Source organism: Columba livia, chromosome 19, assembly GCF_036013475.1.
Source record: "Columba livia isolate bColLiv1 breed racing homer chromosome 19, bColLiv1.pat.W.v2, whole genome shotgun sequence".
Lineage (NCBI taxonomy): Eukaryota > Metazoa > Chordata > Aves > Columbiformes > Columbidae > Columba > Columba livia.
This window is the reverse complement of record NC_088620.1, coordinates 3,956,863-3,984,599: the sequence shown is the minus strand read 5'-3', so window position 1 is coordinate 3,984,599 and position 27,737 is coordinate 3,956,863. Positions and strand designations below refer to the sequence as shown.

At 52.6% G+C, this 27,737-nt stretch overlaps 2 protein-coding genes across 12 annotated transcripts in view; one reads left to right on the top strand and one right to left on the bottom strand.

Annotated features, from left to right (window-relative positions):
- Positions 1-27,737, bottom strand: part of RALGDS (ral guanine nucleotide dissociation stimulator) — a 55,841-nt gene that overhangs the window by 6,861 nt on the left and 21,243 nt on the right. For 5 of the 11 annotated variants that reach the window (XM_065035695.1, XM_065035696.1, XM_021280042.2 and 2 more), the window contains exons 2-4: positions 1,237-1,347; positions 547-740; positions 127-201 (exon numbers count right to left, since the gene is read on the bottom strand). In XM_065035695.1, coding sequence (XP_064891767.1) covers positions 127-201; positions 547-740; positions 1,237-1,347 — 380 coding nt within the window. Of the gene's footprint in view, positions 1-126; positions 202-546; positions 741-1,236; positions 1,348-8,679; positions 9,315-17,101; positions 17,569-27,395; positions 27,416-27,737 lie in introns of those variants that run through there. The other 6 variants (XM_013370616.3, XM_065035694.1, XM_021280045.2 and 3 more) reach the window with 5 other exon arrangements.
- RPL7A (ribosomal protein L7a) overlaps positions 18,287-27,737 on the top strand; it is an 80,664-nt gene continuing 71,213 nt past the window's right edge. The window contains exon 1 of the mRNA XM_065035724.1: positions 18,287-18,292. Within this exon, the coding sequence (XP_064891796.1) occupies positions 18,290-18,292 (3 nt within the window). The 5' untranslated portion in view covers positions 18,287-18,289. The remainder of the gene's footprint in view (positions 18,293-27,737) is intronic.

Here is a 27,737-nt window from a genome sequence, read left to right as displayed (position 1 = left end):
GTGCCAGCACACCAATGAGCCGCAGGCACCAGGAGCACCCCCAGAACAAAACATGCCTTTGTACAAAAACTAAAGAGCCATCAACCAGAGCCATCCCTCTTGTCCACCCACAGCGGTCAGACTTACTTCTTCAGCTCCGTCCTCTCGTCCACGGTGTGCCTGGCGTGGTCCCCATTTGCCTGCACGTGGAGTTTGCCGTACCTGGGGGGCACATTGAGGAGGCACTGAGTATCCTGGGCTCACTGCCTCTCACTGCTGCCTCTTCTGCCTCCACATCTCCCCCAGCTCTGCCCGGGGATCTGGATGAACCTCTCATGTACTGTCCTGCTCCCCTCACTCTGCCACAGCTCCCAAATTACATGAACAGGGGAGCAGCTGGAAGGACTCCAGCTCTCTGGGAAGTTGTGTCCCTTCATGCTGGTGGGGTTGGGAGAAGCTCACTGGCTCTCCAATGCACGGCAGCAGAAGACGCTGGGCCTCTCCTGGCCAAGGGGGCTCACATATCGGCCACCCCCAGCTGCGTTTTGGGGCTCAGGGCATCCTCACCTGTTCAGCAGAAGGTCCAGCACTTGCTTGGTGGTGGCAAAGGCCCGGTAAGTGCACAGGAAGATGGTGACGTAGGTGGAGTCATTGCCCTTGAAGGCTGAGACCAGGTACTCCACCAGCTTCTCCAAGGTCCCAGCTTTTATCGTCCGCACCTTACACGTCTCGTAGAGGTTTAAGGCTGACTCGTTCTCAAACTGCCAGGACAGGAACAGAAGTCAGTGGGCTGGACGAAGACAGACACGTTCGAGCGCAACACAATCCCACCAGCTCCACAAGCCGCATTTGGGTCTAGGCTGGGACCAGGGATCCCGTACAACGCCCAAGACTCTCATGACGGGCCTGGGGAAAGGGAAGCTGGGTCTCCTTGGACACCAAATACCAGCAACTCGGCTGAGAAGATTTGAGCATTTGGGAAATCCCAGAAAATGCCTCAAGGTTGCTGAAATCGAGATGCAAATCAGGGTTGCCCTATTGTGCAAAATGAGGCTTCAGATTGTTTCCCCTATGCCCTTCCATGTGGGGAAGAGGCCAGTGGGTGCTCCCAAATAAATGCATGATTCCCAGATAAGGCTTTGAAGGGGCACCCTGGACAGGAGCATATGGGAGAGTACGAAAAGGGCAGGATATGGGTTAGTATCGACCCTGCCAAGCCCTGACACCAGGGAAACATCTGAAAACAGCCCAGCTCACCCCCAGCCATCGCTGCCCTTTGTTGGCCGTGTGATGGAGCTGCACTTTCCGGAGCGATATGCTGTAGATCACACCATCCTCCAGCTCTTCTCCGATCTCCTGTGTGGAGCTCTGCACAGGAGGACAAGATACACCGTGAGATAAGGAGGCTGAATTGTGGCAGAGATGCTTTTGTGGGCTCATACTAGGCAACAGCTGGCCAGCTGCTTCCTCCTCCCCAAGCCTTTGCTTTCCCAGGAGGTGACATTGCCACCCGGTGTGACCGTAATCTCGGTAATCTGCCCCTGTGGGAACTGAGCAACTCAGTGCACTTTCGGTAATAAATAATAACCATGAAAACAATCTGTCCATGAACTTTGGCAGCGCTGGCCATGCACACAAGGCAGGAATCCAAAGGGGGAGATGAAAGCTGGGGGGAAACCTCAGGGAGCAGTACCAGGGTGGGCTCAGGCACAGCTGAGACACATCCCTGCACCCCTGGGGACAGGCACCTCCGGGCCACAGCCCAACCCAGCTATGAAGCTCATGTTTTTGCTCTGGGGAGATGGAGATTGTCTAAAACTCGGTGAGGAAAGTGGGGATGCTCTCGGGGCAGGTCCCCAGGCACACGCCTGCCCCAGCTCCCCCAGCCCCGTGTGCCAGCATGGGGCTTGGCAGTGGCTCCAGCCCCACACGGATAATTGGGTTCCCTCCTCCTCTCTCACCACGCTGTGCTGAGTCAGTGCCTCTCTTAAGAGGATTTACTCAGATCCTTTCAAACACTGCAGGGATCTCCCCCACCCTCCATCCCCCATGCCAAATGGCGGGACACGGTGTAACACGCAGCAAAACCCACAGCTCAGCAGATGGGGAAAATGCCTGAAAGCATTAAGCTGGTTAGCAGGGGGAGGTGACCATGCGCTGGGGTGCAGGGACCTGGGGACAAGTCCCCCCTGCATATCACATTGCCAGCCAGGGACCAGAGCCAGCCTGTGGCTTTCCCTGCCATCAGGAGCACAAAAAGCCCTGGGCAATGGCAACAGCGGGCTCGCCGGGGAAGAAGCTGCTGTGGGGCGACCCAGGATGGAACCCCAGCAATGCTGCTGCTCCCTGCAAAAAATCCTCCTCTCAGATTGCTCCCCACAAATGTAGGAACAGCCGTACTCAAGGTCCAGGCTCCAGACAATGCTGAACATCTCAGGAGACCCCGAGGTGACATATCAAATGTGCATCCAACATGCTCTTTAACCACCATCTTGTCTCTGCTGTTATCATCCCCTGCTCAAGTCAAGTACTCGTTATTTGCAAGGAATGAAGGCAAAGAACCACAGCCAGCACAAAGAGCAAGGGGAAAACCTTAAAAAGCCTCTCATTCATGGCTGTAATGGATGAGGACAGAGAATCCCCCTGGGCAGGGTTACTGGACTTCTTCCTCACTTTCTGTTGAACCTGCTCTTCAGTCACGCCAGACTATGGAGAGGTTTGGTTTGCAGAAGTTCGAGGAGTTGTGAGGCTCCCAAGGTCAGCCGTGCTGTGAACACCAGAAGTCCTTCCCAGGACTCAGTGGCTTCTGGACCAACCCTGACAGCACCTGCACAAGGCAGCGGACAGACAGACAACCTTCCAGACACCTGCGTCAGTCCCTGTCTTGTTCTATGCTCTGGGATGAATTATGCCATAAATTTATGTTCATGTATAAACAGGTCTGAACTTCAAGAGATGGAGAAAGTGCTTCCCATCAGCTCTCCTGGGCTCTCTCAGTCTCTTATCACCCAACCTGCAGACCAGCCCTACCCTGAGTATCTTCCAGTCACACTTTGGGCTGGAGGAAAACTCTGGGTCCAGCAGGAGCAGCCCCCTGCACAGTTTAACTCACAAAAGAGATTTGGCTGGGCAGTTGTAAACCCCAGACACAGATATCAAGAAAGATCAGACGCTTGTTGAGATGCAGTTAAGTTAATAAAGAAATCAAACGTCTCAGGATCAAACCATGAATCACTGGCAGCTGCTGTGCAACTACAGTGGAAAATATTGCCATGACTATGCAGGGGTTTCCACTCTATTTCATGTCACGTGCAGAGGATACACCCAGCTTTATGTGCGTAGAAGCAAATTTCATTTCCTTCCCATATTCAAGACTGGCAGATTCATTCATTTTTTGTCTTGCTGACTTGTGCAATATCCCCCAAAGTTCCCCTTTTGCAAACCACACGCGAAGTACGCAGCTTCCAGCGGTCCTCAGCCAGGTTCATGCCAAGAGCCAGGCGAGCTGCTACACTGGTACGTTTTAAAATCTGGCTATTTATATTCTGCGTGAGCTTCCTCTTTCCTACCGCTGCTTCTCCAAGATGCTGATTGTGCATTCCGCACATGTTGGTTAAAAACCAACGAAGCAAAAAGCAGCCGCAGGATGGAGCCAGTGAAGTCCCACTCCAACACCTGCACCAAGCGCACGTTTCTCCCTTTGTAGATGAGGAGACAAGGGGTGAGGGAGACACAAAACCTCAAACTGTGGCTTATGCGTGTGTGGGCACCAAGAACTCTGCAGTCCTAAGGCTGGCACTCACACCAGTTCCCTCCAGGACTTCCAGCAAGTCAACCAAAGACCAATGTCTTCAAAATGGTCCCTAAAGGGCTTTGACACACAAGTGCTGGTAAATATTACTGCAACAGCTACTGCTCCCCATTGCCTGCCCTACACATCTGAGTTTTCTGCCTCTCAAAGCAGAAGGGAACATGATTCTGGCCTCAGCCAGCACAACAGGAGCCCAGCACCCATATGCAAACCTCCTGCACCAGTGGTTCAACCCAAACAGCTGAGCACTGAACTGCGGCAGAGATACAGATGAGTTGTCCCTTCTGTGTACTGCATCGCCTTGGTACAAGAGACATGGTCAAAAGGCCCAGGCAGGGCTTTAAACAAAGCTTTTCTGTGAGAGCACGAACTCTGAACATGTTGATGGTTACAGTATTTGCATCTTCCCCCAAACTCACACAGAAGAGACTCAGCATCCCAAAAAGGGAGATCCAACGCATTTCAAGATGGGCACCAAAATAGAGAAGACTCAGAAAATGAACATTTGTCCATGATTTCTCCAGCTCAGAGTGCAGTCCTGCTCCTCTCCATACAACAGGAAAAGGGCCTCTCGATGGAGGGGCAGAAGGAAAAACCACATGTTTAACTTCGGGGTATCAGACGCCCAATTCTGCAGTCTCGGAGCCTTTTGCAAAAGCAGCGGTAAGTGAACTCGGCAGGAGTTCATCCCCTGAAATATGAAACTGGAGGTCTGCACCAGATGGCTTGCCTGGTTTGAGAGACGCCTCCTCCAACCACAGATCGCCCCGGGCTGCGTGAGCAACAGCGAGAGCTCCTCCGACAGTTCAAAGCTTTGGTGACTACACCGGGGAGGAATTCCTGCTCTGTGCAATAAACTCTGCTACTCTCTGGTGAATGTTCTAGCACACGGCACAGTGTCGAACCCCACGTCTTCACGCAGAGGTTTAATAATGAGCTGTGAGACGTTGCCAGGGCTTGCAAGCCTGGAGGAAGGGCTGTGGTGTGAGGGACCCGCGCAGGAGCCAGGCAGAGAGCAGCAGGGAATCTGCCTTCGTCCCTGCTCATCGGCTGAACGGGGGGAGAATGCAAAAGCCAAACAGCAAAGCATATTATTGGCAAGGGATGTGCATTTTAGAAAGCGTTTGAGATCAGTCACAATGGTGATTTCAGTAAGACAAGAGCAATGTAAGGGATTAAGTGTGAGCATGACAGCATCCCTGCACGTTACACAGACAATTAGCCAACAATTACCAGGTCTTAAGAGCTCTGGTCCCACGTGTCCTGGGTTAGCGCACTGGCCTCCAAAGACACAAAATAATGAACTGTTATTGGAAAAAAGGTATTAATTTCAGCACACGTGGAAGAGACAAAACCGCTTAAAGTGCTTTTACTGATGCTCCCTGGACAACAGCTGGTTTAAAGATCAAGATGTTCGTGTTGCTCTGTTCCCCTTCAGCTTGGCTACACAAAATGCCTGATCTACAGACAGGTACAACACAGCACCAAGAGGTTCTTTGCACCATGATTTCCAAGGGCTGTTGCTACCAGCCAGAAGAGAGGAGCAGATACTAACCCTGCCCATGGGAAACCGGGAACCTGAGTCTGTTGGGAATTAACAGTCTTGCTGGCTGAAGGGACAAGAAAAGGCAGAGCTGAGCCTCAGACACATCACCAGGAGTTTCTTGGTGAAGCTCCACATTTGCACAAGTTCAAAAGGACTTAATGAAAGCTGGTAAAGCTAGAAACAGAAAGTGAGGGTTTGGTCTTTACAATCCCCAGTCCCTTCTCAGAATAATCCCTTCACACCGGCAACGGGAAATGGGCCTTTTTCCAGAACCGAAAGGAACTGGCTCCACCAAGGACCGTGTCCTCCATGCCTGACACAAGCCCCAAGTTAACTTTCATTTCACTCCCATTAGCAAATCCCAAACCCATGCAATGAACTGCAGTGACTTTAGGGCCTCTTATGTAAACTGAAGCATATGACATTAAGTAAAAGGAAATAGGAAAAAAGCCACCCCCATCTAGTGAAAGGAAAACAACTGCAGTTCCGTGACCTAAAGAAAGACCGCAAAAGCAGAAGTACCCTCTGTGCTACCCATCCAAAATAAGCACACGCAGCACAACCCCCTTCCTCATGGGGACTTCCAGGCAAAAAGCCCCATGCTGAATGTTCCCCTATGGGGTTGGGATTGTCCCGTGTGCTCCTCAAGCTCATCAGCGGTTTCCTTCCCCCAGCTGTGCTCAGGAAGGCTACGGAGTCCACCTAAAACTGTGAGGAAGGCACCGAATATCCCCGGTGCTGGGGGAAAGAGAGGTGCCCCATGGCACCACCTGCCCACCGAGGGACCCCCGGCACGTGTTTTGCGTTGGGAGCCCCATGGAGGACAGGAGCCCTCTTGCTCCCCAACACCATCGCAGTGATGACCATAGTGGCACTGGGGTACAGTGGTTTTTGGGGCTGATCTGCTGGCTCTGTTCCCAGCCCTAGGTGCTGCTCCCCATGCAGAGATGTCAGGCTGATGGATGCGATTCCTTTGGGTTTTCAACACTCTCTGCCTTCCTTCCTGCCTGCTCAGAGCTGCCTCAGACCAGGACGCATTCCAACAGCCCATTAAAAAATAATGACAAAGAGGGAAACAGGAAAAGAGGAGAAAAAGGACCAGAAGCTAAACTTAAACTCACTGTGAAAAGGGGGTGTTTTTGCCAGGACACCAAGACAGTGGCAACAGCTGAGAGTCTGTTCTCACCCCATCAGCCGCTGGGCTCTGCAGCTGGGCTTTCCTGACACCCCGAGCTCTGCTTTTGCTCTACTTCGGGTGTTTCAGCAGGAAAAGTTGCACCCAGTGCCCACGGGGAACAGCCCTGGGCTGGGCATCACCCAGCACCACTGCACCCCAGGGACAGAGGGAGGGCGCACATCACCCCGCACCTGCCTCCTGGGGGGATTTTATACCTCCTGTCTCATGGTCTGGGGCTGCACGAGACTGAGGGCAGGTCTGATCCTGTGTCTGCAACCCAAAGGGGTTAGAGACAATATTAAAAGCTGCCTTCTCCACCATCGCAGCTTAGGAGAAGAGAAAACAGCGGCTAGTGGATGGGTTACAAAGGCATCTTGTGACTTGTATGCAGTGAGTCAGAGGCTGGAGCGAGGATTAGGAGCTCAGCGCTCAGGTTCAGAAATGAGACAGAGCAGATACAGAGGATTCCTCCCCCATTGCCTTTTGTTTTGCTTTTATAAGAAAAAGGAAGAGCCTTCCCACGTGTAGAAACTTTTTCGCTCTTTTTATGGTCTGGAAATCAAGAGCCAAAGATGTGCAAAGATGCTCTGTGTCTACTTGGCTTCCAAGGGGATCAGGCCCCGTGATGCAGGGGGGATGCAGGTGCTGGGGGATCAGCCTTGCTATGGGGACTCCCCAGGGAAAAGCAAATGCAAGCCAGAGACACCAGAGATGCCTGCTTAACTCCAAACTCTGTGTTCCCTACACCCAGGAGTATAAAAGACCACCAGCATCTCTACCTAAATATCTCCATCCTGCATGAAAACCTCACCAAAGCAGGATCTTCCTCATGTTTCCTACCAAGGGACGTGCCAGGAAGGGCTCCCTTCGCAGGCTGTTGAAGTTCAGAAGAAAACTGAGGGCAGCAGGTTTTGCTTCCTCTCTAAGTCGATGGAAAAAAGATCCCGCCGACACATCAGTTCCAGCTCTTGCACCACAGTCCTCGGCTCTGTGTTCGTGATCACTTCGGCGTGCGCTTCAGCACTATCCATGCTCAGCACCAACGCCTACGCAGGGTCAGGTTTGCATACGAGGGACGCAGCTGGCCCGCGCTTACGGAGCAATTGTACCGCTACAAACTCGCCTAGAGCCTGGAGGGTAATTACTGGAAGTGAAACCAGAATGTCATGACTGGTAACAACTGGTGTATATAAAAGAATTAAAACATATTGCTTTGCAAGGCTAAGTAAAGATTGAGTGGCTCATAGTAAGTCATTTCAGCTCAGAACAAAGGTCTGTATTTCACCAACGTGGAACAGAAAAATCTGCAAGAAATGTAACAGAAACAAGTTCAAAAATTGATTATTTTTTTGGTGCATGAACAGTAGCACCTGTAAGTCACACGCAACATGTCAGCTTCATAATGCCTCATCCAAATGCAAAGAAAAACTGGGTATGTGTCCCAAAGAGGTTATAGTTCAAGCCTGATCTAATGCTGCTCTATTGATTCCACTGCTGAAACAGGGCCCTTCTGCACCAAGTGTGCTATTTCTGCTGTAGCAAGAACTGCCATATGCATCTGGAAAGGGACGGCGATGAGGTCGGCACTCAGAGCTGATGTATCTCAAACCGATTGGTATATGCTCCCTCCTGAAATACCAGTTATGTCTTAACACGTGTTAACCAGAACACCAAGACTTGGTCGTTGCGGCAGCTCCAGGGCAATGCTCGTCCCTTGCACACATCAGTATTCGCAAGCTGGTGAGTTCATCTATGCCAAAAGTCAGGTCTACATTCTCAGATACACAAAGCCTTGAAATAAATATTCTCCTGCTCTCAGCTTGTAGCCTACGTGCCGGTCCAGACAGCCAAAAAATAAATTTAAAGAAGTATCACCAGCTGCTTTTGTCAAACCTCCCTCTCGCCTCCATCATCTCGCACACCTGGGCACACACCTGTGGCACAAACCAGGCACGTGGGATGTACAGAAAGGGCAAAGCAACGATCATGGCTCCAGCAAATGCCGGGAAGAAAACATCAGCCCAGAGCCAGGAGGCGGCTTTCAGCCCCTCATGCCATGCTAAACCATCCCACCGGCCCCGTGCCAATATTCCCAAGGAGTTTCACCACATACCATTCCCGAGCAGCCTGGAGAAGCTGTAAATGACTGCCTACGCAGTAACTCACCTGCTGTAGCTTGCAGAGGGGAAAAAGAAAGCAAAGTTCTATCTTTCTGTGATTTTTGAAGGTGCACAGATTGGGGTGGACAAACTGGAGGCTGTCCAAAAGGCACAGCCCTGTCTGGCTGCAGTCTGGCTTACGGTAACTGTGCCGCCACATTTCCTTTCAATATGAACAAGGTTAATTTCGATTTAGCTCAGACATATCCTCAGCTCAGATAAGCTGAACCAAAAAAAGCCCTCATGAAATAAATGTGTCCACCCATGTGTTTACACCACCTTACATCAACTTACATTCCCGCCATTAGAACTGGTGTGAATGAAGCGTGGGCAAAGCCAACAAACCCAGACCTCTTGGGTCCCCCTCCCCAAATCCCACCGCCCCCGCCTGCGCAGAGGAGGATGCCCGGGGGCTCTGGATGCCCCTGGCTCCCCGGAGCAGGGCAGGCTCGGTCGCTCTCCCAGCCCAGTTCTATGGCCCCACTGTGCTCCCCGGGGCCGGAGAAGGGCTCGCGGTGCCGGTGGCACAGGAACTGCCTCGCCGGATAGCTCGTTCTTTGTGTGTGTGTGTCTGCATCAGGGTGACCCAGTAAACAGCTGAAGCAGAGAAAATGCAGGAACAATCCAGTGCAGGGAGGCAGCGAGGGGCTGCTGGGGAAAGGACGGGAGGAATAAATGCGAGTCTTTGTTCTCCGGCCGTGCCCCTCGCGCCCAACTCCCACCCCGGCCGGGATGACGTGCGGTGCCTCCATTTGCTGCCGTGTGTTTCCCTGCGCGGAGCTCCGGGCTGAGCACAACTCGTCCCAGCCTCCTCCTGACACCCGCAGCCCCAGCGTGTCCCACACGTCCCGGTGCAGGGCTCAACCTGCAGAGATTCTCCTCTCTGTGGGTCCCCCCCTATTTGTTCTCCTCCCTGGGGTGCCTGTGGGAAGCTGGAAGGGGGAAGAGCAAGCACTTTTGCTTTGTAATCAAGAAAATCTCACCTTCAGAGCATTACTTAAATAGGTGTCAACGAGGCAGTAGGTGCTACATAAGCAGGTACAGGGGCAGGAGTAAACAAGCCAACACCCGGGAGGGGTCTGCAATCAGGATGCTCAGTCGAATTAAAGTCTGATTTCCACAGCTGAAGCAACTGAGAACTTAAGTTTAATTGGCACCTTTGGGGAGAAAACTACTTAAAAAAAAAAAAAAAAAAAAAAAGGATAAAAAACCCACAACACCTTAAAAAAAACCACTTGTTGTCAAGTGTCTGAACATGCACACTGGGAGCCCAAGCAGCGAGGTTTGGACGCAGTCCCTGCCCTGAGTGCTGGGTGTGCCGGATCCTGCACACACGGAGGGTGGAGTGGCTGTGGCACGAGGAGCGCGGGTGTCTGGGCAGGACACGGGCAGCCGGGGCGCTGGGATGAGTTCTCTCCCCAGACCTGCACTTGTAGGTGCCTTGGACCACGTCCGAGCATCACCCGGGACCCGCAGGCAGCTTCACCCAGGGCTGCTCCACTTTCTCACCTACTCTGACTCAGCATAGATTTTTGGAACCGTGCTTTCCGTTGCCACTTAAAGACACAGCCCTTTTCCAGTGATTACTGATGACGAAGGTGTACCAGCGTTCATAGCAGCATACCCGCATCCGCTCGGGGACAGTGAGCATTGAGATTTCAACCCAGCGCTGGGTCACCGCAGGCATTTGCAGACAAGCATTCCCTCACGTTACTAGAGCTCTTTCATGGCAGGTAAAACACCGTGCAAGAAGTCTGCTCCTCCTGGCCACAGCACTTTGGCAAGCCCGTGCAGACACGCTCCCACCCCGACTTGTCTGTTCCTGCCACCCTGCCCCATTCACCAGCCACAGGTGAGCATCCCTGCAGCTCACCCTCCCATTTAAAACGATTTTGGGGGACAAACGCTGGGATATCCAAAAAGATGTGCACAGTAACCATGGGGCAGCATCAGTGCAAAGAGCACAGAGGTGCCCACCTTCCTCCCCCGGCTCCTTTGATGTTGTGCCTGGACTAAGATGGGTCAAGCCCCAAGCAGCCCCATCCTCCCAGAGCTGAGTTTTCCTGAGGAACACACTGAAATCCATAGGAATGAGGGCTGGGAGAGATGGGGTTTGTGGAGTACCCCCCAAAGAAGCACCTCAGGGAGTGTTTGTTGTGACACTGGTGTGAGCCATAGCTACACTCTGAGTCACCCCAGCGCGTCTGCGAGGGAGGGACCAGCTGGGCCTGTCTTAATGCCCGTTCTCACTGTCGCAAGCGGGACTGCATCTAGTAAACCACGTCGTCTAGAAACCCAGTAATCAGTGACGGTCACCAGCAAGTCACTGCCACTGCATTGCTCAGCACAGGGATCCGGCCAGGGCCCCAACCAGCACAATGGCAGCTGGGACCAAATATCCATTACAAAACAAATAAAAATAATCAAAAGTAAATAGCAACATTTGGAGAAAAGCCGGGCTGCTTCAAGATGATAAACCAAACCGAGCATTAGCCCGGCTCTGAAAAATCTGCACAGAATCAGACCTCACCAACAGCAGGTCATCACAGGAGCCTTCTAAGCAAGTGTCTTTGAACAAAAGCCTAAACTGGAAGGTGAGGTCCCAAACACCCCCACCACATGAAGGTGTGTGCTTCAGCATCCTTGTTCTCTTCCCACAGCTGAGTTTTGACCCCGCCAGTCTCAGGCAACATGCTTTGCTTTGCCCAGCTTGGCTAAACGACCGTTTCCTGAAGTTAGTTCCAACTCTAAGAAGTGAACCCAAACTAAACACATCATTTCGCAAACGAAAACGCGGCTCGAGCGGGGAGCCGAGCGCAGGCTCTCGGCTTGCGAGTCTCCACGGAGACCCGACCACTGCAAAGAGCAGGGAAAGGCTGTGTGGTTTTGCTCCGTCACATGAAAAGAAGTTCTGGTAAGACGGGTAGCGAGCCCTTTGAAAAGCAGGTTTCCACACAGGCCCTGAGCTCAGCTGCTGTTTGTTAAAGCGTGGTTAGCAGAAAGAAAAGCCACTCTAAAAATAATGCCTCAGCATTCCAGATGAAGTTGCCTCCAATGAGTTTCCTCTCCAATCTGCCCCGTTTCCAAGTCAAACCAACTTTTTTCCTCCCCTGTCAGCTCTGAGGACTCTCTGGTCCCTGGCAGCTGGAACCACCTCTGTCCTGTGCCCACTGTCCCATGGGCACCCAGCACCGCCCGTGCGGAGCGGGACGATTCCCTTCCCCATCGCTGCGTGTTTCTGACAGCAGGGCTCATCAAAATACCAACGGTGTAATGAAAACAAACCCGCTGCTGTCGAGCTACGCAAGTGAAACAGGCTACGCAGATGCCTCTGTGCGTGCTTAATCTCCCCCGACATTCAGCTGCCACATAACTCCTGACCCTCAGGTATGTTAGAGAGAAACTCGTGGTGGTTATCTAATGTAAAAGCTCTGCCCTATAAGAGCCTGTACCAAGGCAGCCTGGGGAATGTAACCAAAGACTTAAGAGATTATTTGCATAACATCATCAAAACAAAACAAACAAAATCACATGGAGAGAGAGGTTTTAGGTGCTGTGGAGCTGCTACTTCATTGCACTGAAGGAGACCCGTTTTTGCTCGCTGCAGACCACGCGACAGCAGAGATTTAGGAAAGGACTTTCCTGTCACCTCTGGGAGAGCTGCTCCCAGGTGTGAAGAGAACAGAAATCCCAACCACAAAAGCCTTCTGCAAACACCAGATTACACGGGAGCAAAGCTGCTCCCGTGCCAGCGGGCAGCGTGTGCCTGGAGCAGGCTCACTGTGCATCACCTCTGCTCCTGATGGATGTATATGAGAAATAATGACAAAGGATGTTAATCAACCTTCGTTGAACAGTTAACAAGACATGGCCCTGAAAGGAGGAAGAGGATGAGTGCCCCGGTCCCTCTCCATGTCCCCATTCCGAAGGCCACCCTGCTGGGCAGAGCCCCTGAGCAGCAGGGATTGCCCTGTGCCGGAGCTCAGTGCTCCCTTTCCCTAACAACTCAAGAGCAAAGTCCAAATGCACCTTTATTGGAACTCTGTGAGCCAGTGGGACTGGGGCTGCTGCGATGAGAGGGTGAGTCCCCGCGTGGGGACAGGAATCAGACAAACTGACAACTAAAACAGCCAAACAGCTCGTTTCTTCCCCTGCTGCCAGTTTCCCCAGGCAGAGGCTGCGGTGCAGAGCGATGCTCAACAGGTCTCGCTGGGCACCAAGTCCCTCCTTGTGCCAGCCCCACCGTTCAGCCTACAGAACAAAGGTCCCGCAAACCCCCGCAGCAAACGACACGCGTTTCGGAGAGGCCATGGATGCTGCCGTTGGGTCTAACCCAGCACCACGCACGCTAACAGCACAGGATGAACAAATTAATCTATGGAGGGGACGGGTCCTACAACTCAACCCCCACCATCCAGGCCCCGCAGGTGCCATCCCACCAAAGCAATGCAGAAATTCTGAGCCGCCACGAGCTGTGCTGGAGCCCCCCGGCCCCCCTGCCAGCAGCTCAGCCAGCTTTGTATCCAAATCCCGCTCCCTAGCAACGACATTTTTCCCCCCCCTCTTGCTGGGTCTGTGGGAGATGAAGAAGTATTTGAAAGTATTTGAGAACTGAAACAGCCCTGCTGCAAGTGTGTATTTGAATAAAAGGAGCACATCTGCTTCAAAGGCAGTCACTAGGCAGCTCTGGAGATAACGGCTTGAGAGAAAGTACAAGCAGGGGATGCCCAGGCTTTAAATGTGGTCTAAAGTGACCTGAATAAGCTCTCTGCTCCTTCAATTACACGTCCCTCGGGGGACAGACAGAGTGCTGGCGATTAGACAGGCAGAAAGGGTGATGGAGGGGCCACTGGTGCTGCAGCCCTTCCAGTGGCCAGACCAACTCAGGTGGCCCTAAAACCAGCCCATGCTCAGTTCCTAACTGAGGGGGGTCACAGCCAACCCCCCTTCTCCAAAACAGCGGTGCCAGCTGAGCAAGACCCATCCCCACAGGCACAGCTGGTCTGACGCTCTTTCTGCTCATCCCACCCCAAACCTGGGCACAGGGAAGCGTGAAAATCCTCAGAGACCGCACTTAGTTGCCTCTGTCTGGTAATCTCACCTCGACAGAGAGAAAATAGGTGGCTGTAGTGGGGCAACTGTGTGATTTGGGGGCCCCTGAAGTGGCCCTGGGGGGGAGCTGCCCATCCAGCTTGCAGATAAACAAAGATTTTGGTTTCCAGGGCTGCCAGACTTGGTACTAAATCCACTAAAACCTCAATGAGATCCCAGCACTGGGGGTTTCCCACCCCTATGCAAACACAGCACAGCAACACGATCCTTATACAAATACATTTAGAAATCTCTCTCCAGCTCCTCTCTAACCATATCAAATAATAATTAAAAATCCCTCCCACCTCTGTTATTCCCATCTTGCACCAGCCACCAATAATCAGCATCTCAGCCTGTTCCTGGCCTCGCCGCCAGCTCCAAACCCTTCTGGAAGGGAGCCAGAAGGTAGGTCCCCATCCAAGAAATACCAACAGATGATGTTCATCTGGCAAACTGCAAGGGGCATATCGGGTTGTGCCTGGGGGAGGAGAACAGGCTGGGAGAAAAGGATCTTCTTCCAAGGCAATTAAAATGGCTTTTAAGAGATATCTTTGCCCCTCCCTCGCCTCCTTCCCAGCTGCAAAGAACAAGCACTGACCCCCAAGGCCATCTGGGCTGAGCAGTTCAAGTTTTTAGGATGTGTTTAGCAACTGAAAATCTCCTAATTGTTCGGAAAACAAATAGAGCTAGAACAGTGAGAACACAAGCTTTTTTGATACACGTCAACCCAGCCCTTTGTCTGGAGGTTTGACAATGTCAGCTTCATGAAAGTTTGAGTCTGTGTCATCTGCAGGGGTGTTTATGGTCCGATTGCTCAGCAAGGACCAGGAGGAGAGACACCGAATTCAACTTGCGGAAGGAACGGCACTTGCTCTTGAGTTGGGATGGATTAGAACGGGAAAGGTCAAAAGCAAAAGGTCTGCAAAGCTCTCTCTCTATCCCTTGCTTGAGACAGTCAGTTCAGATTTTCCATTCTCTGCAGTTAAAATCACAGCAAGAACACTTGGCAACACGTGGCCACAAGACCTCGAGTAGGACCTCAAAGCGATGCCCGGGTGATCGATACCGTTGCTGTGGGATACAGGCAAAGGTCCGCGCTGCTGACATCTGGGTGGGGGGGGAGGTCGGGTGATGAGCAGAAAACGAGATCCGCATTCCCCGCAACCTGCCCAGCCGCTTTCCAGGGATCCTCTATTCCCTGTGGGACCAGCCTATCCACCCCGTAAACTGGCACAGCTCCACCGAAACCAGCTCCGTCCCGGCGCAGGGACAGGCCGAGCCTGGGAAGCACAGCTCCCTTTGGCGGAGGCGGCAGCCCCAGGCTCCCACCGCGCACCCCGGGCAGCGCTGCGGGGCTGTTAACGGGGTTAGCAAAACACTGAAGGTCTCCAGGGGTTTTCTTATTCAAATAATCCACTCTCCCCTCCCAACGTGCATCTTGCAGAGTAACTCTACCCGAGGATTATAACCACACCAGGCTGCTGCCAGGACAGTTGTCACAACACTGACACTTGTCTCTTTTTTTCCCCTTTCCCCACTCGTGCGCTGTAATGCCAGCAAGCGCAACCTGCCCCGTGGGGCACAGCGAGCAATGTGGAGGCCCTTGCATGGGAACACACTGGAGTTGAGCAGCTCTCTGAGCATCTCAGTGCTGCTTGGGAGGCAGCGGGTCACCATACACCACTCTGGGGTGCACCTTTCCTTGCCATCGCTTGCAAATGGATGGTACAAAGAAAGGAGGAATTTGTCTGCAGGGCAGGGAGGAAAGCGCAAGCGATCGGATGCGGGGATGCGGGGACTGTGCTCCGACCATTACGCAGCAGGGACCGCGTACAGCCCGGAGCAGAAACCTGGGTGAAGGTGACTTCAGAAGAGGTCTGGGGGGCAGTTGTTTCTCTGCTGCATGGGGACTTGCTCAGGGCTGGGGGGGCCATGCCAAGCTGCCCTCAGCCCCAGTGCTTTTTACTTCCATTGCCCAAGATGCTGCCAATCCCTCTCTGGAGCCTCCTCTGGCTGGGGTGCATGTGGGCTCCTACATGCCAGGCAGCTTCTCCCCTGGGGTACGAGCTGCTCGCTGCATCACCCCTCTTTTCCTCCCCACTCCTCTTGCTCCCCTTGCCAAAAGCGCGGCCCCTCGGCCTCCCGGAGCGGCTGGACTTCCTGCCAGGCATAACACGAACCAGATGATGTACTCCAAACAATGTCAGTACGCCCACCCCCAAGAGAGAGAGGCAGGGAGGGGAAATGGGGGAAAATAAGCTGGATGGAGCTTTCATGAACTCTTGGCAGAGCTGAGGAGCCCCTGCGACCAGGCCAGAGATGAACCGATACAGACAGAGCCCGAGAAAATCCCTTCCCATCCATGGGTGACCAAGACTTCCCATCACAGGTTATGGGGTAGATAGCTTAGTGCTGGGAGAAGGCACTGTCGTCCCCCGAAAAGCTGGCTGTCCCCAAGGATATCTAAACAGTAACTCAAAACGTTTTACTGGTGATTCCCCTGGCTTCGCCACCCCCCTCCAGTGGGAAGCATCCAGAGCTGAGGAGCACATCTGCAGCTGGCTCTAAATCCCAGTGAAGCCAGACTTGCTGACCCTTGCTGATATTAACCCCTGCACCACCAGCCCGCACCTCTGAACGCCAAAACCTTCCTCCAGCTGTGCTTCTCCTAACACATCCTTTGCTCAGAATCAGTGACATTCCTGGCACGCCAAAGATGATCATCCATTACTAAGAAAAGAGGCACAGCTCTGACTCAGATTATTTTGGGTGCCTCCACACACCACTGCCATCAAACAAACCACTCCAGGGGACCAGTCTGACTCTGAACCTCCTAGGGTCGAATCCAAAGAAGCACAAATATTTTGCATCCTCCAGCAAAGTCCTCCCGATGCCCGTAACCTTCCTAGAGGACACTTGTGGTTTGGACAAGCCCAAAGCCTTCACAAGCAGCTCAGATCTGTGCAGACTCCTGCCTCCAGCAGCCAGAACTTCAAAGAAAATGTTAAAAGCCCCGGGTTTTAGCAATCTGCCCCCCTCCTTGGTCATCTTGAGGGTAAGCATCTCTTTGGTTTCACCCAGCAGAGCCTGGCGGCCTGCCTGCCAGTCAACGGCATATGGACACATGGTAAGATCAAGCAGGGGTGCCCATTTATTAAATAAAATCAAACAGTGCTGCGTGCAGCAGCACAGCCGCCCCCTTACCAAACTCCGGGCCAGCTTCGGGCAGGCGGCAAATCCCAAACGAGAGAGGGGATCCGCTCCGTGCAGAGAGCTGAGCCCCCCAAACTCACCGCAGCAGTGACACCCCCAACCACCCCCCACCTCCCCGCACTCACCTCCAGCGGCGGCAGGTCGGGGTCGAGCTGGGTGAAGCTGTGCAGCACCACGGGGCTGCTCTCCCCCGCCACCTCCAGCCTCACGCCCCCCCAGAGGCTCCGCGCCCGCCGGGAGCCCTCGAACATCCTCTCGGGGCCCGGCGAGGCGCTGTGGCGGGAAGGGGGGGCGCGCCGGCGGCCCCCCATGGGCAGCGCCGCCGCATCCCCGCCGCCGCGCTCCGCCGCCGGCCCCGCCAGCGCCCCCGGGACGCCCGGGGAGCCGCACCGGGGCGGGGGGGCACCGCTGTGGGGTGGGATGCTCGGCGTCCGGGAAAGCGGCAGCGGGAGGTTCGGCGGAGCGGGGCGGGAGGAGCGGTGCGGGAGCGCCCGCAGCAGCGGGGCAGGCGCCGGGAACCCGCAGCCGCCCCCGCCGCCGAGGAGCCTGATGTCACCGCGGGGCCGGGACGGAGCCAGCGAGGCTGTAAAACCAGGCACTGGATTTCCTCCCGCAGCCTCCGCCCGCCCCGGGGGCTGGCCCGGCTCGGCACGGCCCGGCCCCCCGCGGGAGGGGGCACATTGAGGCGAATGAACTGTGAAAAAAACCCCGAGCCCAGAAAAAAACGCGAGGGAGAGTGCGGAGGAGTGAAGCTCGGGGGGTGCGGGATGCTGCCGGAGCCCCAGCCGGAGGGGTGAGCAGGGGGGTTTAAATGGGGCGGGAGGGAGCAAAGCTGTACAGCTGGTCATTGAATCACCAGGGGTTGGTGCAGCACCGAGGTCTGAGATTCACACACCACCACCCAAACAAAACGTATTAAATTCGAGCGCATGGATATTAGCAACACGTGCTTTTGCCTGAACAGACAAGTTTTATCTCCTCACATGAGCTCAGCCCCCACTGGCAGCACTCTGCTCATTCAGAGCACTGCCCAGCTGGACTTCAAGGGGTGACAAAGTCACAGTCACCATGGGGGCGGCAGGCAGTGTCCTCCCCGAGGAGAAGAAGGGATGTGACCAAGGCCCTGCAGCTCGCCAGGGCCAGGAGCAGAGCCTGACCCCTTCTCCATGCCAGGTCCCCAAAGCACAGGCAAAGTGACAAACAGGGACCGAGGCACCTGCACTCAGCCCAGTAGGGACTTGGGGAAAGCGAAGTGGGCCCAGGGGCCAGCAGGGCTGCAGATCCCACTTTAAAGAGGCCCAGAGCCCCCCAAGATGATGCTGAAACCTGCAATGTAATTGTGTTTTCAGAGGCAAAGAGAAACAGGCAAAACTGTCATTCCCCATCCCCCTGTGCTGCGCACAGCGTGCTCTCACCCGCCCCTGGCTCTTCCCCTTCCCTCCTCACATGCTGCTGATAAACTGCATCACATTGTCCAGGCAGTTCCTGCTGACAACACCAAAATCCAGACTTTTACGCCTCAGCTCCCTGCACAGCTGAAATAACATCGGCCTCCCAGGGCCTTCCAGCCCCGCAGCTTTATTTCCACTGAGAACATGGAGCTGAGCCTGACACGTCCAGCGCTGCCGAGGGCACAAGCAGCTCCTGCCTGGGCAGGAAAGGATTAACAAAGCTGCCAGAGATGTGGGCTATTGTCCTGCTTATCTAGAGCCACAGAGGGTCAAGGGGACTTCCCGGGACACCCTGGAAAAGGGAATCCAGCCCTGCACCAGGGTCTTGTGCTGTCCACGGCAGCCCCACACCTTCAGGATAACATAGATTTAAACACTGCCCAGGTACAGAATCACAACCCTGTGGTGCTGGTCAGATCACTGGAGCTTTCTCTGCTGCAGAAAGGACATGACGATGCTCCGCACAGAGGTGTCCTTAGACCCACTGGTGTCTCATGCAGAAACCACCTGATAGTGCAAGATGTGCTACGAAATGAGATTGGTGGCGTGCATCGTTTCACCCAGAACATACAGAAACCGGAGACAGTGCCTGGTTCTCCAGCAGAAACCAATGTTGCCACGCTGGGCTGTAGGCTCTTTGGGAGGGAGACTGCGCTTTTCTTTGGTGTTTATCTCTCAGGGCAGTGTCATCATGGCCCACCGCTGGAATTGCTTGGCACTGCTTGAGTACACATAATAAATAACAGCGGTACTCATTTTCAGTTGGCAAAACCCTCCAGCTTTGTCTGACCTCTACAGAAAGATGCAGCTCTTTGATCGACCACTAAAGATGGTTTCAGGGGAGAAACACTTCTGATAATGGATAATAAATAATATAAGGCAGGAAAGCAACTGTGAGGGTTTAAAAATAGCCAGCCAGTTTCCTTTCTCCTCTCCTGGGAACCTTCTGGGTCTGAAAAGCAAAACACTCAAAGCAGGGTCAGGAGCCCAAGTTCAGGATGTTTACTCAGCACAACTAACCCCAAACACTCAAATGCGAGGGGCCACGCTCTTGAAAATTGCAAGATTCAAACCAAATAACTTTTCAGGGCTTCTTGATTGCCTCTAAGCAAAGAGCCAAAAGGGGACACGCAGATCACACCCTCGGGTTTCTCCCTTATACCCTGGAAAGTCTAGAAATTGTTGAAAAATGCAATTATTTTATATGCACATGACTCCAGGAGCAGGAGATTTAAGAAAATGATCAACACTTAAGTGACTAATTAAAAAAAAAAATATATATATATATATACACATAAATGTATCATTTTACAGTTGGCAACCTCAGCAAAAGCTTTTCACAACACACTGAGCATTTTGCATTGACGTCAGCTGTAAAAGTCCCATTGAGCAAAGACGGGCACGGGAACTGGGTGCTGGGGGGAATCCCATATTTCGCTTCTTTCTGCCACTCACTTGGCTGAATAAATACAAACTCACATGGCCAACACTGGAGCATCTACAGAGCACACATCTCTGCTCCTCTGCTGCAGCGTCCGGCCCGCAGGCTGCCCTGCCTGGTAAATAACACTGAGCAGGTAATACAACGGGGCTTTTGCAAACTCTGAAACAGTTTCCTGGTTTAGCTCAATCCATTTGGGTCAGGACCTGCACATTCAGACCTTAGTTTGTTTCTAAATAACCAGCGCAGACCCCGAGTCATCTCTCCCCAGCACTACAAGCACATACGTGTGGCCTTTGAGCATCCCGCTCAGCTCCATCCTGCAGCCCCCCTTCCCTTTCATCTCCCTGCTCCGCTCCCAAGAAGCGCTTTCCAGCATGTTTCTTACAGGACGAAACTGTGACCCAGTTCCCGTGCTCGATATTGCTGGTTTGCTTTGTTATTTCTTTCCATCAGGCCCTAGGCTGAGCAAGTGAGGCTGCCCACCCCAAAGCATCGCTCAGAGATACTCACACAGGGGTCGCTGCCTTCTCCACAGCACCAGTTGCCTGCAAACACCCCCAAAGCTCCTGTCACTGTCCCCAGGGCACCACCAAACCCATTTCCTTTGAGCCTCAATGAACCTACAGCAGGACATATGCCAAAGAACTGAGAAAAAAGCTGATCTCAGCCCTGGCCACAGAAGGCAAAAATCAGCCCCAGCCGCCTCCAGTCGAGCCCCTCGCGAGCATCACACACCCCCGGCTTTCCCTGTTCGACAAGCGAGCGAACCGGGACCCAAATCAGCTGCCTCTGATGGGAACCGGGCTGTTTTCTGGGGAGTTACAGCATTATCCATCCTCCGTCCCAAGCTCTGGCACCAGCTCACAAAGCACGTCAAGTAAATCCCCGCAGTGCTCTGGGTCAGGCTGCTCGCTATAAAATGGAGACAACACCACTTCCTTCTATTGTAGGGGCTGGGAAAGCCCTTTTTGTTGCTGTTTGTAAGGCACTTAGGAGGAAAAGTGCTACCAAGAGAAAAGAATTCTTCACTAAAAGTCAGGCTGTTTGCTACACTTGCATTGAGTCCTAAATCAAAGCTTTTTGGACATTCAGATTTTAATTTGAAATAGTTGCCGCTGCTCAGGCTCAACGGGAAGATTATTTTATAATAAATAATAATAATAAACTAATACTATTTCTTCTACTTCAGGATGAGGAAAAAACTTCCGAGCTTCTGTAAAAAGGGAAAACAATGCCTTGTTCAGTACAATCTGTATACAGACATTAGATCAGAGCAGTTGCTCCCAAAATTTAGGGACCAACAGATAACCACCAGCCCTTAGCCCCTTGCAGATCCAATTCGCACTTGCAAACACCATCAGTGTCCCTATTTAACTAGATTATAGGGGTGAGCCACACACCACTTGCCGCGGCTTACAGAAAATATGGATTATTAGGAAATTCTCCGCCAAATATTTCGGATCCGGGGCAGTTGATGCTGACAAAGGCTGACTCGGGCTCTCCTGCACTTTGTGTCCCCTCTGCGGGTGGCACCTGTTCTCCAGCTGCAAACCCCCCTGTCCCCACAGCCCCCCCATGGGCAGCTACTCATTAAACGCTGGGTTAATTGAGGAACACCACTCTCCTTCAGCCTCTGTGAAACACGCCAAATGCCTAACACAGCAAGGCAAGCTCCTAATTATTGTCAGTTCCTAGCAAAGGAAGCGCACCAAATCCCCGGGCAATTAGGATCTAAACCCCTCCATCCAGCTATTCTGCGTCTCATTTCCTGCAGCCCCTGCGCACAGCTGGGCTACGGCATCTCCTGCCGAGCCTGCCGGCTCCTGGAGCTCGGCAAGGCAACGCAATTATGCCACAAGCCTCAGAGACTCAAGAGCTTGCAGGAATATTTCCCCTCAATCGTGCTTCTTATGCCATGCACTTGCTTGTAGTATTTGAGCATCTTCCATTAGGGCAGCAAGTGACAAGCAAACCTCGTTCTTTCGAGCTTGCTGACCTCTAAAACCTCAGCAGAATAAGGGCAACGCGGGGTGGGAGGGAATCGAGCCACTTTCTAGGAAACAACTGAGCACAACTTGCTTTGTGAGGGCATTTCTGGGGGGAGGCGCCTTGATACCTTCACAGCGAAGTGCTGCACAGCCATTTACAGTGAAAAGAAAACGCTCAGAAAAACAAGAAGAAAAATATAACTACTAGCATTATATATATATATATTTGGCATTATATATATATATATATATATATTTATATATTTGGCATTATATATATATATATATATTTGGCCCAGAAAGCCAAAGACAACAGGGTCCATCTTGTGAAAAGCACCAAGAGACCTCACAGCACTTCGCAGGGCACTGGTGCCAGGGGGATGCAGCAAAACCAGCACAAGGCTCGCTGTTTCGAGAGGGTCACAAAACACGCCGTGAGTTTTGTTACACGGCATCCCCACATTGAGGGGATTTGCAGCTGCAGCTTTGGGTCGCGGCGTTTTGCTTTTCCACGTGTTTCTCCGTCACGGCTCCCCCGAGTGCAGGGTTCAGCAGGCATTAAGCTGCTGAAGCCTGACACGCTGCAGACACACCAGAGCTCCCCTGGTAAAGACTATTATTTCTTGAGCTGTTTGTCTTTAAAGGCAGCTTTTATCTCCCCATCACCTTTCTGCCAGAATGTTTCAGTCAGCTCTTTTAACAAATACCACCTAAGGTGCTTATAACCAAAAGGAAAACAGGAAAAACATTTTTCCATGTTGCTTAGCGATCAGTGTCTGGTGGGTTCAAGCCTCCCAGGTGCTCGGAGTTATTGTAACTTCCATCCCTTGCTCGCATGGGCCCTCTGTGTAACAGGACACAAAAAAAATCACTGGTAAAAAGAGGAGAAAGGTTATAAAGCCATAGAAATTGGCAGGGAAAGATGGGACTGGGTGTAGCCACTGGAGATAGGGGAAACTCCTTTCTGAAATCAAAGCAGCCCTCCTCATCCACCAGAAAAACAAAATGACATAGTGAGATTTCATTATATATTGGAAACATATAGCTGCGATCACTGTGACATTGGGCAAGGTCCAACTGGCAGTTTCATTGAGAAAGCACCCCAAGCCCTGCAGGGACCCCCAAAGCTGGGGTCACTTTCCCCCGAGCCCTTGCTTCGAGGACACCCCGCTCAGACCCGGAGCAGCCAGGGGTACACGGATGCACAAAACCAAGTTAATCTGCCTCTCAGCTGCATCGCTTCCCAAAAAAACCTCAACTTCTGAAGGGATTTACTGGGTGTAACTTATTCCCCTCACTACAAGCTTTGGTGAGGAATGTGTGTGCTGGACTTTCTGTGCACACAACTGTTCCTTCCTCCAGTACCTTTGTACTATGCTACTGGGGCCAGACTGGGAGCATCAGCTCAGTTCAAAACACTGCTCTTAAATACGCAAAATATGTGAACAACTGGCTGGTAAGCGACTATGGAACAGGGAGCAGCATCACTTGCTGTCACAGCTTTGGGATGCTGGTGTGGCGCTGAGCAGCCCCATCCCTGCCCAAACCCCCTTTCAGCCTCATGCACCCCCTTCCAAAACACCCCCCAGCAGTGAGTGCTCTCCGTGCTCAGGCTCGTGAGCCCGGCTGGAAAAGAAACAGGAGGTGGCTCTGGCTCTGCTCACCTTTCAAAATACATTCAAGGGCAGGCAGTACGTTTTTCCACCAACAATAACCAGCCCAAATGACACTTTGAGCTGAATCGTGTAAAAGGAGACTCTCAGAAACAAGAAGCTCTGGCAACCAATCCGCAGAGAAATCCCAGTGGATAATGAAGAAGCTCTGCTCGGTGGAGTGCCTGCCCTCACCCCAGCTCCCATCCCGGCCCCTTCTCTGGCCCTGCTTGCGCTCACACCTTCCCTGGACAACACAGGTGGGCAGCGATGCTGCAGCCCCGAAGTGACATGAACAGCCACACAGCCTGCACCAGATGGACAGACAGACAGACGGGGAACTCGGACCAGCCTTTGGGTCCCACTCTCCATTCAGGGGAGCAGGAGGGTGCTTTATTCTGGCCGTCCTCCTGTGAGGGTTCATACCAGCACGTACAGAGCATCACTGAGCGCTTGTGTTGTAACCAGGAACGTGCTCTGACCCCACGCTGCGTGTCCTCCCTGGGGACCGGGATGCAGGTTTGTGACCGTGTGACTATCACAACTGATGGAAACACTGCCCCAGCACACTCAGACTCAGCTCCCCGAACCTGATCAGCACCGTACGTTCCCTTATCGCAGGAATGACGTGGGGAGGGAATGGTGCCACGAAGCTGCTAAGAAGTTCAAGAGAAAAGTGATGCCATAGCACAAGCACAGGGAAGTAGCACATAGATTGATGTTGCACAAGATTAAATTATATCCAAAGACCAGGTTAAACATGGGAGCCAAACAGGCTGCAGCGCCAAGCTGATCTGAAGAGCTACAGGTAGCGAATTAAAACATATTTGCATGCAGCCTAGGCTTAGTACAGAGAGTTAGCCCAGTATACGAATAAGGTAGAACAGACTTAAATGCCAGATCCTGGAAATAAGTGAAGCAACAGTAAAGTGTCCACACTTAAAATGTTAATACCATAAGTAAATAACCTAAAATAAGAAATCCAGTTAAACAGGAACAAAGCCTCTTAATGGGGGATATGGAAAAGGATGTTCCAACAATGGCCCTGTATCTCCTTCAGCTGCACAAATGTCAGGGAAAGCATACATCAAAACCCAGAGGCGTCGGGAAGCCGCTGTGAAAGCTGCAGGAAAGCTGACTTGATGCGAAGTGAGGAGTGAAACCTTGGAGCCAGGCTGCGGCGGAGCCGGGAGCTGACGTGATTGAAAGTGAGCAGCCGAGAGAGGAGCCGGAGGGCCCCGAGCAGCCGTGGGGACGAGGGCGAGGAGCCGGAGGAAGAGACGTCCAGCAGCTGGACCGGCAGCTGGCACTGGGGCGATGCCGACACTGCGCAGCCCCTGCCGCCGCATTTGGGCCAAATTCACCTCGGTCTGGGGCACGGTGAGCGGACACGAAAATATTCTGCTTTTTAACAGCCGGAGCACACACTTAGTGGTGCCGGCCACGTGAGAGGCAGGAAAAGAGGCTGGCAAGAGCTGGAAAGGGAAAGTTTCATTGCCCAGCTCTGAGCGGGTGTTGCAGAGATGGAACAGTCACATGGCTGAAAAGTCAATTAAGAATCGTAAAAGTCTTTTAGAATTCCCAGGTATTGTTAGTGCCTTGGACAAAGGATGTTTAAAATAAAATGATTTTCCCTTCGGTAATTGCCACTTTAAAAGGTTTCCGCTCCACATTGTTTTAGTGGGGGGAAGTTATTCCAGTGTCTCTCTCAATGGGCAGCAAAACTCTTTTTGTTGTGGGTTTTTTGGCATGGGGAAGCGGTGTTCTTCCAAACAATACTGTACACCGGTGGCCAAGGGCCAGATTTATCTCCGTGTTACAGTGGCACAAATATCAACACACTCGGCAAGTGCCACCGAGTCCCGTTGGGGAGCTCAGTCCAGCCGCGGTGCTGCTGACCCTCCCCACTTTTTACCTTCAGTTCCATGATTTATGCTGTTTTTCCTTCAAGTCTCAGCTCCAGGGATCACGTTGAGTGCTGAAGAATTTCAGTTGTCATTAAAATACAAAGGCCATCCTGTGAGCACTGGAACTACTCATGTTGCTTCCTATGGTTTTGTGTCTCCAGACTGTCTTCAGTGTCTGAACTGAGAATGAAAATGTTTTTGTGGTTAAAGTGTTTGTAAAGCGGCACCTCTCACGTGGATTTTCTGGTGTCTAATAATACATGAACTCATGCTACAGATGTTTTGGAGTGTTTACAAGATTCTGTTCCTCCTCTCAACCATCTCGTTTCATCATTTGCACAGACTTAATTCTCTGTGAGCATTTGGCTAAACCTGCATGAAGCAGGCCAGTGGGTTCAGAAGTCATTTGGGGAGAGAGGACACAGGCAGACAGACACTGTGATGGCACTAACCTCATTTTGGGCGGAAATTAAGATTTTAAGAATTTTCTGCCCCGGAAAGCTAGAAAACATGCTTGAGCGTTTGCAAGAGGGTCAGGGATCAGAGAGTGAGTCAAACAAGCTGCTCCCCAAGGTCTCATCCAGTTTCTGCAAGACTTTCTGCAACAGCAAGGCAGCATTGACCCCCAAACTTCTCTGATCTTCTTGTGGCACGGAAAGGACGGGCCGATTAATCCATTCCTGAGCAGCCAACGTTGTTGCAGGTCAATTTTTGTCATCTCAGCAGTGAACATCATATCAGTATCGATGGTTAATTACCCTTCGCTATTAGCGATGTGCTGGTAAGGACCAGTGTCAGTGTTTCCATTACACGTGGGCGCGTAACCCGGTGGCACGCAGGTGCAACGCCAGCCGGGGTACGCACTGAGTCACCTTTTTGCAAAAGCCAAACCCTTGGAAAACTTCCCTTTCCCTGCTTCTTCGCCTCTGCCTTGTGCTGACCCCACAAGAAACAGGGATGGATGGCCAGGGCTGGTTCCCCCGGGGCAGTGGCTGTGGGTGCAGAGACAGTAGGAAAAGATGGAGCTGTGTCCCGTAGCTTGACCATCTCCTCCCCTGTTTTTCCGCCATCCCTTTCCCAAATAGAAAGGGAAATCCACGATTTTCAGCTGCTTTTGATTCCCTCTTGCTCACAGTGGGGGGGTGAAGGGATTAGTCTCCATTTTCTGGCTCCAACACAGGGGCTGCCCGCCGGTCAGGGGCTCCCCGACCCACGACGCTGCTGGTCCCCACATTGCTCCAACAGCTGTCCCCATCCTGTGTCCCCCCCAGCCTCAGCACATCTCCCCAGAGCCCCCAGACGTGCCTCCCAGCTGCTCTGGTCGGTCAGCCCGGGATCTGGCACTACAAACCACATTTCACCTCCTTCCTCACTTGGTTGCAGCTTCTGACTTGTACTTCATTTCCAGCATGGGAAGTAGAAGTGCTGGGAAGGTGTTATGATGAAAGAAAAACTCCAGACTCTCAGATCAGTGCACATGGGAGCCCAAATGGAGAAGAAAAGGATGAGCAGAAAGGGGTTGTTTTTAAGGTGGGGGTTTTGGGTGCTATTTCCTGGCAGGCAGAAGAACAAACTCCCGTGTCTTGGTACACCAGTGTTACTGGGGGTGTTACTCTGCATTTTCTTCCCTGTCACCAAATCACAGCCAGACACTACCGAGACTGTCACACCGCTCATCACAAACAGCTCCTCAATATCCCCGGGTCCAGGGCCTGATCCTGCCGGCTGTCCTCCAGAGCTCACAGCACCCAGCCCCAAATTCAAAAGGGAGACGGCAGCAGGACTGGATCGGGAGCAAAGACATGAGGTGTCCAGCTGCCAAGGAGCGAGGACATAGGGCGGAGGAGATGTCCGCATGAGTCTGCACAGCAGATGATTAAAAAAAAATATACATATACATATATAATCAAATCAGTCGTTAGATGTAAACAGCCCTTGGGGTTCATAACATCAACACTTTAAGGTAAAGTTTCTTACCATAGAGGCACAGAGGAGGACAAGCACCTGAGACTCTGCTGCCGACCAGCATCTGCGTGGAGGTAACGTCCAAAAGCCTCAGCTCTGGACAATAGCGGGGTGCAAGCTGCTGTGCCGGCTGTGCTCCCCTCTCCAGCCAGTGTGCATGATGCCACACACATGACTAAGGAGCCAGGAGTTAAAAATACCAAATATCACAAGTTCTGCCCAAACTGAACCACCAGCCTGCTCGGTCCGTACATTACAGCATCATCATATGACACAGAAACAGCTCCTCCACCGGGCAGGAGGATCTGGTGAGAGCCATCTCCCCAGGGCGAGATGGAGCCAATTCTTTCAGCA